This window comes from Aotus nancymaae, unplaced genomic scaffold, assembly GCF_030222135.1.
Source record: "Aotus nancymaae isolate 86718 unplaced genomic scaffold, 86718_ANA_hifiasm-v0.15.2.pri h1tg000003l, whole genome shotgun sequence".
Classification (NCBI taxonomy): Eukaryota; Metazoa; Chordata; class Mammalia; order Primates; family Aotidae; genus Aotus; species Aotus nancymaae.
The window spans coordinates 52,548,169-52,561,779 of record NW_026988414.1 but is presented as its reverse complement, the minus strand read 5'-3'; the positions used below and the strand labels follow the sequence as shown (position 1 = coordinate 52,561,779).

The following is a 13,611-nucleotide window of genomic DNA, read 5'->3' as shown; positions in this document are numbered from 1 at the left end:
TAGCTGGGTGTGGTGTCATGCACCTGTAATCCCAGCTACTCTGGAGGCTGAGGCAGGAGAATTACTTGAACCTGGGGGGTGGAGTGAGTAATTTTTGTATTTTTAGTAGGGACAGGGTGTCTCCATGTTGGCCAGGCTGATCTTGAACTCCTGACATCAAGTGATCCTCCCCCATCAGCCTCCCAAAGTGCTGAGATTACAGGTGTGAGCCACTGCGCCCGGCCCCAAAGTCTTAACTAATTTCAGCATTAACTTAAAAGTCCACAGTCTAAAGTTTCATCTGAAACAAGGCAAGTTTCTTCCACCTATAAGCCTGTAAAGTCAAAAGCAAGTTAGTTGCTTTCTAGATACAATGAGTGGGAGGGGGAAGATACAGGCATTGGGTAAACACAGCCATTCCAAATGAGAGAAATTGGCCAAAGCGAAGTGGCTACAGGCTCTATGCAAGTCTGAAATCCAGCGGGGCAGTCAAATCTTAAGGCTCCAGAATGATCTCCTTTGACTCTATGCTCCACATCCAGGTCACGCTGATGCAAGAGGTAGGTTCCCATGGGCCTTGGGCAGCTCCTCCCCTGTGGCTTTGCAGGGTACAGCCTCCCTTCTGGCTACTTTCACGGGCTGGCAATGAGTGTCTGCAGCTTTTCTAGGAGCACGGTGCAAGCTGTGGGAGGATCCTCTATTCTGGGGTCTGGAGGATGGTGACCACCTTCTCACAGCTCCACTAGCCAGCACCCCAGCGGAGGGAGACTCTTTGTTGGGGTTCCCACCCCACATTTCCCTTCCGCATTGTCCTAGCAGATGTTCTCCATGAGAGCCCTGCCCCTGCAGCAAACTTCCTCCTGCCCATCCGGGTATTTCCATACAACCTCTGAAATCTTAGGCAGATGTTCCCAAACCCCAGTTCTTGACTTCTGTGCACTTGCTGGCTCAGCATCACATGGAAACTACGAAGGCCTCTGAAGCCATGGCTTGAGCTGTACCTTGGCTTATTTTAATCACAGCTGGAGCGGCCGGGATGCAGTGCACCAAGTCCCTAGCCTGCACACAGCACTGGACCCTAGGCCCAGCCCAGGAAACCACTTTTTCTTTCTAGGCCTCTGGGCCTGTGATGGGAGGGGCTGCTGTGAAGAACCTCTGACATACCCTGGAGACATTTTTGCCATTGTCTTGGGGATTAACATTCCGCTCCTCGATAGTTATGCAAATTTCTGTAGCTGGCTTGAATTTCTCCTCAGAAAATGGGATTTTCTTTTCTACTATATTGTCAAGATGCAAATATTCTGATCTTTTAAGCTCTGCTTCCCTTATAAGAGTAATGCTTTTAACAGCACCCAGGTCACCTCATGAATGCTTTGCTGCTTAGAAGTTTCTTCTGCCAGATACCCTAAATCATCTCTCTCAAGTTCAAAGTTCCACAGATCTCCAGGGGAGGAGCAAAATGCCACCAGTCTCTTTGCTAAAACACAACAAGAGTCACTTTTTCTCTAGTTTCCAACAAGTTCCTCATCTCCATCTGAGAGCACCTCAGCCTGGACTTCATATCACTATCAGCATTTTGGTCAAAGCCATTCAACAAGTGTCTAGGGAGTTCCAAACTTTCCCACATTTTCCTGTCTTCTTCTGAGCCCTCCAAACTGTTCTAGCCTTTGCCTGTTACCTAGTTCCAAAGTTGCTTCCACATTTTTGGGTATCTTTTCAGCAGCACCCCACTCTACTAGTACCAGTTTACTGTATTAGTCTGTTCTCAAGCTGCTAATAAAGACATAGCTGAGACTGGGCAATTTATAAAGGAAAGAGGTTTATTACAGTTCCATGTGACTGGGGAGGCCTCACAATCATGGCAGAAGGCAAGGAGGAGCAAGTCACATCTTACATGAATGGTAGCAGGCAAAGAGAGAGCTTGTTCAGGGAAACTGTTTTTTCTTTTAAAACCATCAGGTCTCGTGAGACTTATTCACTACCATGAGAACAGCATGGGAAAGACCTGCCCCTATGATTCAGTTACCTCTCACTGGGTTCCTCCCATGACATGTGGGAATTGTGGGAGTTAAAATTCAAGATAAGAATTGGGTAGGGACACAGCCAAACCATATCATGTACATTAAAAAAAAAACTAGCTGGGCCTGGTGTTGCACATCTGTAGTCACAACTACTCATCAGGAGGCTGAAATGGGAGGATTATTTGAGCCCAAGGAGTCCAGGGCTGTGGTGAGCTATAATGGCACCACTGTATCGTTGCCTGAGTGACAGAGTGAGATCCTGTCTCTTAAGAGAAAATAGTTATTTGGATTATTTTTTCATTTCCTTCAGTGTGGTTATATTATCAGTTTGTTAGCTTCATTGGCTCACATGTCTTTATTGGTAAAGCTAGCCATTTAACCTTTTAAGCAAATCTCTGTGTGTGTGTGTGTGTGTGTGTGTGTGTGTATATATATATTTTAAAGCAGAGTTTCCCTCTGTCATGCAGTCTGGAGTGCATTCTCCCCCAGAACAGTAGATTCTCCCAGAGCTTGCACCATGCTCCTGGAAAAGCTGCAGACACTCATTGCCAGTGGCACTATCTCAGCTCACTGTAACCTCTGCCTCCAGGGTTCAAATAATTCTCATGCTCGGCCTCCTGAGTAGCTGGGACCACAGGTGTGCACCACCACACCTGGCTAATTTTATTATTATTATTTTTTTTTTGTAGGCTTAGATGATTTTTTGTATTTTAAGTAGTGATGGGGTTTTGCTGTGTTAGCCAGGCTGGTCTCAAACTCCTGACCTCAAATTATCTGCTGCCCCACCCCCGCCCACAACCTCCCAGAGTGCTGGGATCACACACACTCTGTATGTGTCACAGCCAGCCAGTCAGTATATTTTGTAATGGAAATTAAAAGTGATTCTTCTCTAGATTTTTAACCTTTAGATGCATATACCCTTCTTATGTAGTTTTGTTTGGACTTAATGTTTAGGAATTTTTAATTAGTTGCCAATATTTCAAAACTTGGACATTTATACAAAAATCCTGATTTCTTTAAAAAGGTAAAAAGGAAGTTCTGATTTTTCCAAGTTAATTTGGCAACTATTGGATGGACTCTAATAGTAGTGGCAGCCTGCATTCTCTCTAGTTTCCATGACTCTTCATATCATGCCCAGTGCCTTTTAGGCATTTGTGTTTGTATCCCTTCTTTATAACCCTCTTCTTTATAAAACTTTCAGTGGCAGGTACAGTGGTAGAGAATTAGACTGCTTTGTGTTCTGAAGAGGAACTGATTTTATCTGAAATGACTTCAATTTTGTAGTTCCGCGGACAGTCAACCTGACTATGATAATGCCTTTTTTTCGAGTCAGAGTTCGCTCTTGTTGCCCAGGTTGGAGTGCAGTGGTGTGATCTCGGCTCACCGCAACCTCTGCCTCCTGGGTTCAAGCGATTGTCCTGCCTCAGCCTCCCTAGTGGCTGGAATTACAGGTACACGCCACCATGCCTGGCTAATTTTTGTTTTTATTTATTTTTTTGAGATGGGGTCTTGCTATTTCACAGGTTATAGTGCAGTGACACTTATGGCTCAAACAATCCTCTTGCCTCAGCCTCCTGTGTAACTGGGATTACAGGCATGCACCACTACACCTGGCTAATTTTGTATTTTTGGTAGAGACGGGGTTTCTCCATGTTGGTCAGGCTGGTCTCGAACTCCTGATCTCAGGCGATCCACCTGCCTTGGCCTCTCAAAGTGCTGGGATTATAGGTGTGAGCCACTGAACCCAGCCTGATAATGCTTTCTAATGGAAGTTACCAAACTCCTATTTTAAACTGCTTAAATGCAGCAAATAGCTTTGATAAAAATGTACTTTCTTTGTGGTTTAACAAAGTTCATCATTCATTTTGCATGGAGTGCAACGGTGCAGTCTCGGCTCACTGTAACCTTTCCCTCCCAGGTTCAAGCAGTTCTCCTGTCAGCCTCCTGAGTAGCTGGGACTACAGGTGCATGCCACCACACCTGGCTAATTTTTATATTTTAGTAGAGATGGAGTTTCACCATGTTGCCCAGGCTGGTCTTGTGATCTGCCTGCCTTGGCCTCCCAAAGTGCTGAGATTACAGGCATGAACTACTGTGCCCGGCCTAGTTTTATTTATTTATTTATTTATTTATTTATTTATTTTGAGACAGAGTGTCACTCTGAGCAACCTAACCTAGTGCATTTAGTCTTGTAATTGAAGTTAATAGTGTTTTGTTGATATTAATGGTATTTATTAGAATATGTGCTGTTCTAAACAGTAAGGTGCCCGAGCAAGGTGGCTCATGCCTGTAATCCCAGTGCTTAGGGAGGCTAAGGCAGGTGGATATTGCTTGAGCTCAGAAGTTCAGAACCAGCTTAGGGAACATAGTGAGATCCTGTTTCTACAAAAAATAGAAAAATTACAATTGGAAAATGAATTTTTTGTTTGTTTTTTGAGACGGAGTCTTGCTCTGTCTCCCAGGCTGGAGTGCCGTGGTGTGATCTCGCCTTACTGCAACCTCTGCCTCCCGGGTTCAAGCGATTCCCCTGCCTCAGCCTCTCAAGTGGCTGGGAATACAGGCACACGCCACCACGCCTGGCTAATTTTTGTATTTTTAGTAGAGATGGGGTGTCACCATGTTGGCCAGGATGGTCATGTGCTACAACATCGGGCTAATTTTTTGTATTTTTAGTAGAGATGGGGTTTCACCATGCCTAGCTAGGCTGGTCTCCAACTCTTGACCTCATGATCCACCTGCCTCAGCCTCCCAAACTGCTGGGATTATAGGCGTGAGCCACCACACCTGGCTTTAGGAAATGAATTTTAATTGTTAAACTATACATATAAATTGAATTTTACAAGTAGTTTCGTTTCTTCACAAGTTTTTGTTAATACCAAGTATCAATATGGGTGTGGTGAAAGAGAACTCTTGTACCCTATTGGTGTGAATGTAAATTGGAAAAGCCATTGTGGAACACAATATGGAGGTTCTTCTCAAAATTAAAAACAGAACTACTGTACAATTCAGCAATCCCACTTCTAGGTGTATATCCAAAGGAAGTGAAATCAGTAGATTGAAGAAATATCTGTACCCCCATGTTCATTGCAGCATGATTCACAATAGCCAAGATATGGAAGTAGCCTTAGTGTCCATTGACAGATGAATGTATAATGAAATTGGCCAGGCATGGTGGCTCATGCCTGTAATCCTATCACTTTAGGAGGCTGAGGTGGGCGGATCACGAGGTCAAGAGTTGGAGACCAGCCTAGCTAGGCATGGTGAAACCACGTCTCTACTAAAAATACAAAAAATTAGCTGGGCCTGGTGGTGCGCACCTGTAGTCCCAGCTACTCAGGAGGCTGAGGCAGGAGAATCACCTGAACCTGGCAGGTGGAGGTTGCAGTGAGCCGAGATGAGCGCCACTGTGCTCCATCCTCGGCAACAGAGTGAGACTTTGTCCCAAAAAAATTAAAAAGAAATTGTGGCATACACACACAACTGAAGACTATTCAGCCATGAAAAGAAGGAAGTCCTGTCATTTGTGACATATGGATGAACCTGGAAGATATTATGCTAAGTGGCATAAGCCAGAAACAGAAAGGTAATTATTGTATAATCTCATTTATATGTGGAATCTAAAAAGTTGAACTCATAAAAGCAGAGTATACAAGAGTGGTTCCTAGGGCCTGGGGAGGAGATAGGGGAAATGGGGAGGGGATGTAATGTACAACATGGTTACCATAGTTGATAATATTATATTGTTTACTTGGAATTAGATGAAGAGAGCAAATTTTAAGTGTCCTTATTCCCACCACCCGCCATGGTCACTGTGGGTGGTGGTGTTGGATGTGTTAATTTGACTATGGTAATCAGTACATAATTGTGTGTGTGTGTGTGTGTGTGTGTGTGTGTGTGTATATATACCAAATCATCATATTGTATACCTTAAATATATTTTATTTTTATTTTTCAATTACATGTTTTAAAATAAAAAAGCTAGTCAGGGCTGGGCACGGTGGCTCTCGCCTGTAATCCCTGCACTTTGGGAGGCTGAGGTGGTTGGATCACCTGAGGTCAGGAGTTCAGGACCAGCCTGGCCAACATTGTGAAGCCCTGTCTGTATTAAAAATACAAAAATCGCCGGGCGTGGTGGCTCAAGCTTGTAATCCCAGCACTTTGGGAGGCCGAGGCGGGTGGATCACAAGGTCAAGAGATCGAGACCATCCTGGTCAACATGGTGAAACCCCGTCTCTACTAAAAATACAGAAAATTAGCTGGGCATGGTGGTGTGTGCCTGTAATCCCAGCTACTCAGGAGGCTGAGGCAGGAGAATTGCCTGAACCCAGGAGGCAGAGGTTGCGGTGAGCCGAGATCGCGCCATTGCACTCCAGCCTGGGTAACAAAAGCGAAACTCTGTCTCAAAAAAAAAAAAAAATACAAAAATCAGCTGGGTGTGTTGGGGGCGGGGGCATCTGTAATCCCAGCTACTAGGGAGACTGAGGCAGGAGAATCGATTGGCCAGTGGGGAGGGGTGGGGGAGGTTGCAGTGAGCTGAGATCCTGCCATTGCACTTCAGCCTGGGCAACAAGAGCAAAACTCTGTCTCAATCTCAGTGACTCAGGAGGTGGAAGCTGGAGGGTCACCTGAGGCCAGGAGTTCAAGACCAGCTTGGGTAGCATAGAGAGACACCAGTCTCTACAATAAAGTTAGAAAAAATTAGCTGGCTGTGGTGCTGCATGCCTGTAGTCTCAGCTACTCAGGAGGCTGAACTGGGAGGATCACTTGAGCCTGGGAGTTTGGTGAGCTATGATTGTGCCACTGCATTCCAGCCTAGGCAACAGAGTGAGATCCTGCCTCTAAAAAAAAAAAAAAAGAAAATTAAAATGTAAAAACCATCAAAATGCTATTATCTACACATCACTAATGTTTACAATTAACATGTTTATAAATTTATTTTAGGTAAATCTAAAGGCATCCTATACATACATTTCATATGAGAGGAAAGTATTAATAAAATCTAAAATTGAAAAGTAGCTTTTGTTTCATACAGACTAATTTTTATCAGGAATGAAGAAGGATAATTTTTAAATTTTTTTATAATGGTAAAGGGATTGGTTGATTGAAAGGATATAACAATCCTTAATGTTTATGCCTTTAATAACAGTTTGAAAATACATGGAGCAAAAACTGATAGACTGAAAGGAGAAAAGGACAAATCCATAATTTTAGTCAGATATTTTAATGCCATTCTCTTACTAATTGACAGCACAAGTTGACAGAAAACCAACAAGGATCTAGTAGTAGACTTGTTACACTATTTACTTGACTTGATTGACATTTATAAAGCGTTCTGCCCAACAATAGAAGAGATATTTGGCTAAAGTGCACATGGAATATGGAATATTTATCAAGACAGACCACATTCAGACTGAGCATGGTGTCTTACTCCTGTAATCCCAGCACTTTGGGATCCCAGGAGTTCAAGACCAGGCTGGGCAACATAGCAAGACCCTGTCTCTACGAAAAATAAATGGAAAAAAAAAAGGACCACATTCTTAGCCATAAAACAAGTCTTGATAACTGTAAAAGAATTCAGGTTATACAAAGTGCATTCTCAGACCATAAGGCGATTAAGTTAGAAATCAGTAACAGAAAGATTCTTAGAGATTTCCCAAGTACAAAATTTGGAAACTGAAAAACATGCTTTATTTAAAAAAATTTTTTTTACTTTCTTTTCTTTAAAAAAAAACTTTTTTTTTTTTTTGAGACAGAGTCTCACTCTGTCACCCAGGCTGGAGTACAGTGGCGTGATCTCGACTCACTGCAACCTCTGCCACCTGCCTTCAAGCGATTCTCCTGCCTCAGCCTCCTCCCAAGTAGCTGGGATTATAGGTGTCTGCCACTGCACCTGGACAATTTTCGGAGTTTTAATAGAGACAGGGTTTCACTATCTTGGCCAGGCTAGTCTTGAACTCTAGACCTTGTGATCCACCTGCCATAACCTCCCAAAGTGCAGGGATTACAGGCATGGCCCACCTTGCCCGCCCTGTTTTCTTTAATTTTTTTTTACTTTTTAAAATTAAATTTGTCTCTCTTTTGGTTTATTTCATTTTTTAAATTTTAATTTGCAATTTTTTTTAGTAAGAAACCTCACTTAAAAAAACATACTTTAAAATTATCTATGGGGCAAAGAAAATATTTTTTAAAAAGAAATTAAAAAACATTTTGATCCAGGTGAGGTTTTAGAAAACAGAGTGAAATAAAGAAAGAAAAGGAATAAAGAATTGAAGTTAACACTTTGGGAGGCCGAGACGGGTGGATCACGAGGTCAAGAGATCGAGACCATCCTGGTCAACATGGTGAAACCCCGTCTCTATTAAAAATACAAAAATTAGCTGGGCATGGTGGCGCACGCCTGTAATCCCAGCTACTCGGGAGGCTGAGGCTGAGGCAGGAGAATTGCTTGAACCCAGGAGACGGAGGTTGCAGTGAGCCGAGATCACGCCATTGCACTCCAGCCTGGGTAACAGCGAAACTCCGTCTCAAAAAAACAAAAAAAAGAATTGAAGTTAAAAAAAGAAAAAAATTATAAAAAAGTATTTTAAACAAAATAAAAAGAATGCCCGGCACAGTGGCTTGTGCCTGTAATCCCAGCTACTCAGGAGGCTGAGGCATGAGGATCGCTTGAACCCAGGAGGTGGAGGTTGCAGTGATCCAAGATAACATCACTACACTCCAGCCTGGGTGACAGAGTGAGAGATTCTGACTCAAAAAAAAAAAAAGAAAACACACAACATACCCAGATTTATGGGGTGCCACTGAAACATTACTTAGGAGGCAATTTGTAGCACTAAATATCTACATTAGAAGTCAGTGACTTTAGATTCCACCTTAAGAAACTTGAAAAAGAAGAGCAAATTAAACTCTGCATAAGCAGAGAAAAGAAAATAATAAAGATCAAAGTAGACTTCAAAGAAATATGAAACAGAAAAGCAAGAGAAAAATCAATGAAACCAAAGGTGAGTTTTAAAATAGATTAACTTCTAACCGGGCTGATCAGACAATAAAGAGAAGACACAAATTACTAATATCAGGAATTAGCGAGGTGATATCATTACATTTTCTAAAGATATTAGAAAGATAATTGAATATTATGAACAACTTTATGCCAATAAATTTTGACAACTTAGAATGACAAATTCCTTAAAAGACAAACTACAAAAGTTTATTCAAGAAGAAATAGGGGCTTGGCAAGGTGGCTCATGCCTGTAATCCCAGCACTTTGGGAGGGGGAGAATCGCTTGAGACCAGGAGTTTTAGACCAGCCTGGGAAACATGGTGAGACCTTATCTCTACAAAAATAAATTAACTGGGTATGGTGGTGCATGTCCATGGTCCCAGCTACTTGAGAGGCTGAGGTGGGAGGATCACTTGATCCTGGGAGTTTGAGGCTGCAGTGAGCTGTCATTGTGCCACTGCACTCCAGCCTTTGCAATATAGAGCAAGACCCTGTTGAGAGAGAGAGAGAGAGAGAGAGAGAGAGAGAAGAAATGGGTAAGCTATCCTGTCGAAACAAGGAAAGAAAGAAAGAAAGAAAAGAAAGAGAGAAAGAAAGAAAGAGGAAATAGGTAAGCTAAACAATCTTGTGTATATTAAAGGAATTGGATTCGTAGTTTAAAAATCTATGCACAGAAAGATCCAGGCTCACATAATTTCACAGGTAAATTCTATCGGACATTTTAGGAAGAAATAATACCATTTCTGTACAACCTCTTTCAGAAAATTGAAGAGGAGGAAATTTTTCCCAACTTGTTCTGTAACATTAGTATTATCTTGATACCAGAACCAAAGATATTACAAGAAAACTGTGGGCCAGTATTCCTGGTTAACAGATATAAAATTTTACACGAAATTGTAGCAAATAGAATTCAAGAACATATAAAAAGGATGACAGATGATGACCCAAGTGGAATTTATGTCAGGAATTCAGGACTGATATATAACTTGAAAATCAATGTAATTTACCATATTAACAAATTTAAAAAACCCATATCATCAGAAAAAGGGCAGAAAAAGTGTTTGATAAATTCTGATATCCATTTTTTTCTTTAAATTTTGAGTTTTTATGGGTGCATAGTAGGTGTATATATTTATGGGATGCATGAGGTATTTTGGTATAGGCATACAGTGTGTGTTTACAGGGTAAATAGACTATGCATCACCTCATGTGTTTATCATTTCTTTGTTCAAATATTCCAATGATACTTTTAGTTATTTTTAAATATGCAATAAATTATTGTTGACTGTAGTCACCCTGTTATGTTATCAAATACTAGATCTTATTCATTCTAACTCTTTTTGTATGCTTTAACCATCCCCATTTTTCCTCCCACCTCCCCACTGCCTTTTGCTGCCTCTGGAAGCTATCATTTTACTGTTTCCTTAAGTTCATTGTTTTAAATTGTATCTCTCACAAATGAGTAAGTGAAGTGAAAACATCTGAAGTTTGTGTTTCTGTGCCTGGCTTACTTAACTTAATGACCTCTAGTTCTATTCATGTTGTTGTAAATGACAGAATCTCATTCTTTTTTATGGCTGAATAGTACTCCATTGGGGTATATATTCCACATTTTCTTTATCCATTTGTCTGTTGATGGACATTGAGGTTGCTTCCAAATCTTGGCTGTTGTGAATAGTGCTGCAGTAAACATGGAAGTGTCAGTATTTCTTTGATGTACTGATTTTCTTTCTTTTTGATAGATACCTATCACAGTGGGATTGCTGGATCGTATGGTAGTTCTGTTTAATTTTTTGAGAAACCTCTATACTGTTCTCCATAGTGGCCATACTAGTTTATGTTCCCACCAACAGTGTATGAGGGTTTCCTTTTCTCCACACCCTTGCCAGCATTTGTTATTGTCTTTTGGACATAAGCCATTTTAACTTTCGTGAGATGATATCTCATTGTAGTTTTGATTAGAGAAATTCTGATGCATTTCTCTGATGATCAGTGACGTGGAGCACCTTTTCATATACCTGTTTGCCATTTGTATATCTTCTTTTGAGAAAAACCTATTCAGATATTTTGCCTGTTTTTAAAACTGGATTATTAGATTTTTTCCTGTTTGAGGTCCTTATATGTTCTGGTTATTTATTTATTTTTTGAGATGGAGTCTAGCTTTGTCACCCAGGCTGGAGTGCAGTGGCGTGATCTCTGCTTACTGTAACTTCCGCCTTCTGGTTTAAAGCAATTCTCCTGCCTCAGCTTCCTGAGTAGCTGGGACTACAGGTGTGTGCCACCATGCACAGCTAATATTTGTATTTTCAGTAGAGATGGGTTTTCACTGTGTTGGCTAGGCTGGTCTTGAACTTCTGACCTCAGGTGATCCACCCACCTCGGCTTCCCAAAGTCCTGTGATTACAGGTGTGAGCCACCGTGCTTGGCCCATGTTCTGGTTATTAGTACCTTGTCAAATGGATAGTTTGCAAATATTTTCTTCCATCTGTAGGTTGTCACTTTGTTGATTGTTTCCTTTGCTGTACAGAAGATTTTTAACTTGATGCGATCCCATTTGCCTATTTTGCTTTAGTTACCTATACTTTTGGGGTAGTAATCAAGAAATCTTGACTGGGCGTGGTGGCTCAAGCCTGTAATCCCAGCACTTGGGTGGATCATTTGAGGTCAGGAGTTTGAGACCAGCCTGGCCAACATGGTGAAACCCTATCTCTACTAAAAATACAAACATTAGCCAGGCCATGGTGGCATCCACCTGTAATCCCAGCTACTCAGGAGGCTGAGGGAGGAGAATCACTTGAGCCAGGGAGGCCAGGGGGCTGAAGTGAGCTCAGATCGCGCTACTGCACTCCAGTCTGGGCGACAGAGTGAGACACTATCTCAAAAAGAAAAAAGAAAGAAATCTTTGCCTGGACTAGTGTCCTGGAGAGTATCCCTAATGTTTTCTTGTAGTAGTTTCATACTTTGAGGTTTTAGACTTAAGTCTTTAATCTTGATTTGAATTTGTATATGGTGAGAAATAGGAATATAGAGATTTCCTTCTTCTGCATATGGATATCTAGTTTTCTCAGCACTATTTGTTGAAGAGACTGCCCTTTTCTCATTGTACGTTCATACCACTTTTGTTGAAAATAAGTTCATTGTAGATGTATGGATTTATTTCTGGGCTCTCTATTGTGTTCTATTGGTGTGTGTGTCTGTTTTAATGCCACTAACATGCTATTTGGCTACTGTAGCTTTGAAGTCAGATAATATGATTCTTCCAGTTTTGTTGTTTTTGCTCAGGATAGCTTTGGCTATTCTGGGTCTTTTGTGGCTCCATAGAAATTTTCAGATTTATTTTTCTATTTATTTGGAAAATGCCATTGGTATTTTGATAGAGATTGCATTTAATATAGATTGCTTTGTGTAGTATGGACCTTTTTTTTTTTTTTGACAATTTTGATTCTTTCAATCCATGAACATGGAATATCTTTTTCTTTTTTTTTTGGAGACAGGGTCTCACACTGTTGTCCAGGCTGGAGTGTAGTGGCACAATCATGGCTCACTGCAGTCTTGACCTCCTAGGCTCAAGAGATCTTCCCGCCTCAGCTTCCTGAGTACCTGAGACTACAAGTGCATCACCAGACCCGGTTAATATATATACATATTTTTTAGTAGAGACAAGTTCTTGTTGTGTTGCCCAGCCTGGTCCTGAACCCATTGGCTCACTCAAGCAATCTTCCCACCTTGGCCTTCCAATGTGCTGGGATTACACACATGACCCACCACACCTGGCCTCTTTCCATTTTTTTTTGTGTGTGTTATCTTTAATTTCTTGCATCAATGATTTATAGTTTTAGTTGTAGCGATTTTTCACTTCTTTGGTTAAGTTTATTAGGTTAACCTTCACTTGGGTTAAGTTATTAAGCACTTTATTTTATTTGTAGATACTGTAAATTAGAGTTTTTTAAAATTTCTTTTTCAGATAGGTCATTGTTGACATATGGAAATGCTACTGATTTTTGTATATTAATTTTGTATCCTGAAACTTTAGTGAATTTATTAGTTCTTCTTCTTCTTCTTCTTCTTCTTTTTTTTTTTTTGAGACAAGTCTTGCTCTGTTGCCCAGGTTGGAGTGCAGTGGCATGATCTCAGCTGACTGCAACCTCTACCTCCAGAGTTCAGGTGATTCTCCTACCTCAGCCTCCCAAGTAGCTGGCACTACAGGCTTGTGCCACCATGCCCAACTAATTTTTGTATTTTTAGTGGAGATGGGGTTTCATCATGTTGGCCAGTCTGGTCTTGAACTCCTGACCTCCGGTGATAGGCCCACCTTGGCCTCCCAGAGTGCTGGGATTATAGGCGTGAGCCTCTGTTCCTGGCCGAATGTGTTAGTTTTAATAGTTTTTGGTGGAGTCTTTATATTTTTCCAAATATATCATTTCACTTTTTTTTTTTTTCCCTGAGACAGGGTCTCACTCTGTTGCCCAGGCTGAAGTGCAGTGGTGTGATTTTAGGTCTCTGCAACCTTCCCCACCCAGGTTCATGTGATTCTCATGCCTTAGCTTCCTGAGTAGCTGGACTACAGGCACACACTCCCACACACAGCTAATTTTTGTATTTTTGGTGGAG

The 13,611-nt window shown here is 41.4% G+C and overlaps 1 protein-coding gene across 4 annotated transcripts in view; it reads left to right on the top strand.

Moving 5' to 3' along the window:
- Positions 1-13,611, top strand: part of DENND4C (DENN domain containing 4C) — a 132,731-nt gene that overhangs the window by 19,242 nt on the left and 99,878 nt on the right. For 2 of the 4 annotated variants that reach the window (XM_064381158.1, XM_064381145.1), the window contains exon 1: positions 5,385-5,583. The exons of 1 other annotated variant lie outside the window; for it this stretch is intronic. In XM_064381158.1, coding sequence (XP_064237228.1) covers positions 5,535-5,583 — 49 coding nt within the window. In that variant the 5' untranslated portion in view covers positions 5,385-5,534. Of the gene's footprint in view, positions 1-5,384; positions 5,584-8,564; positions 9,002-13,611 lie in introns of those variants that run through there. One more of the 4 variants, XM_064381150.1, reaches the window with a different exon arrangement.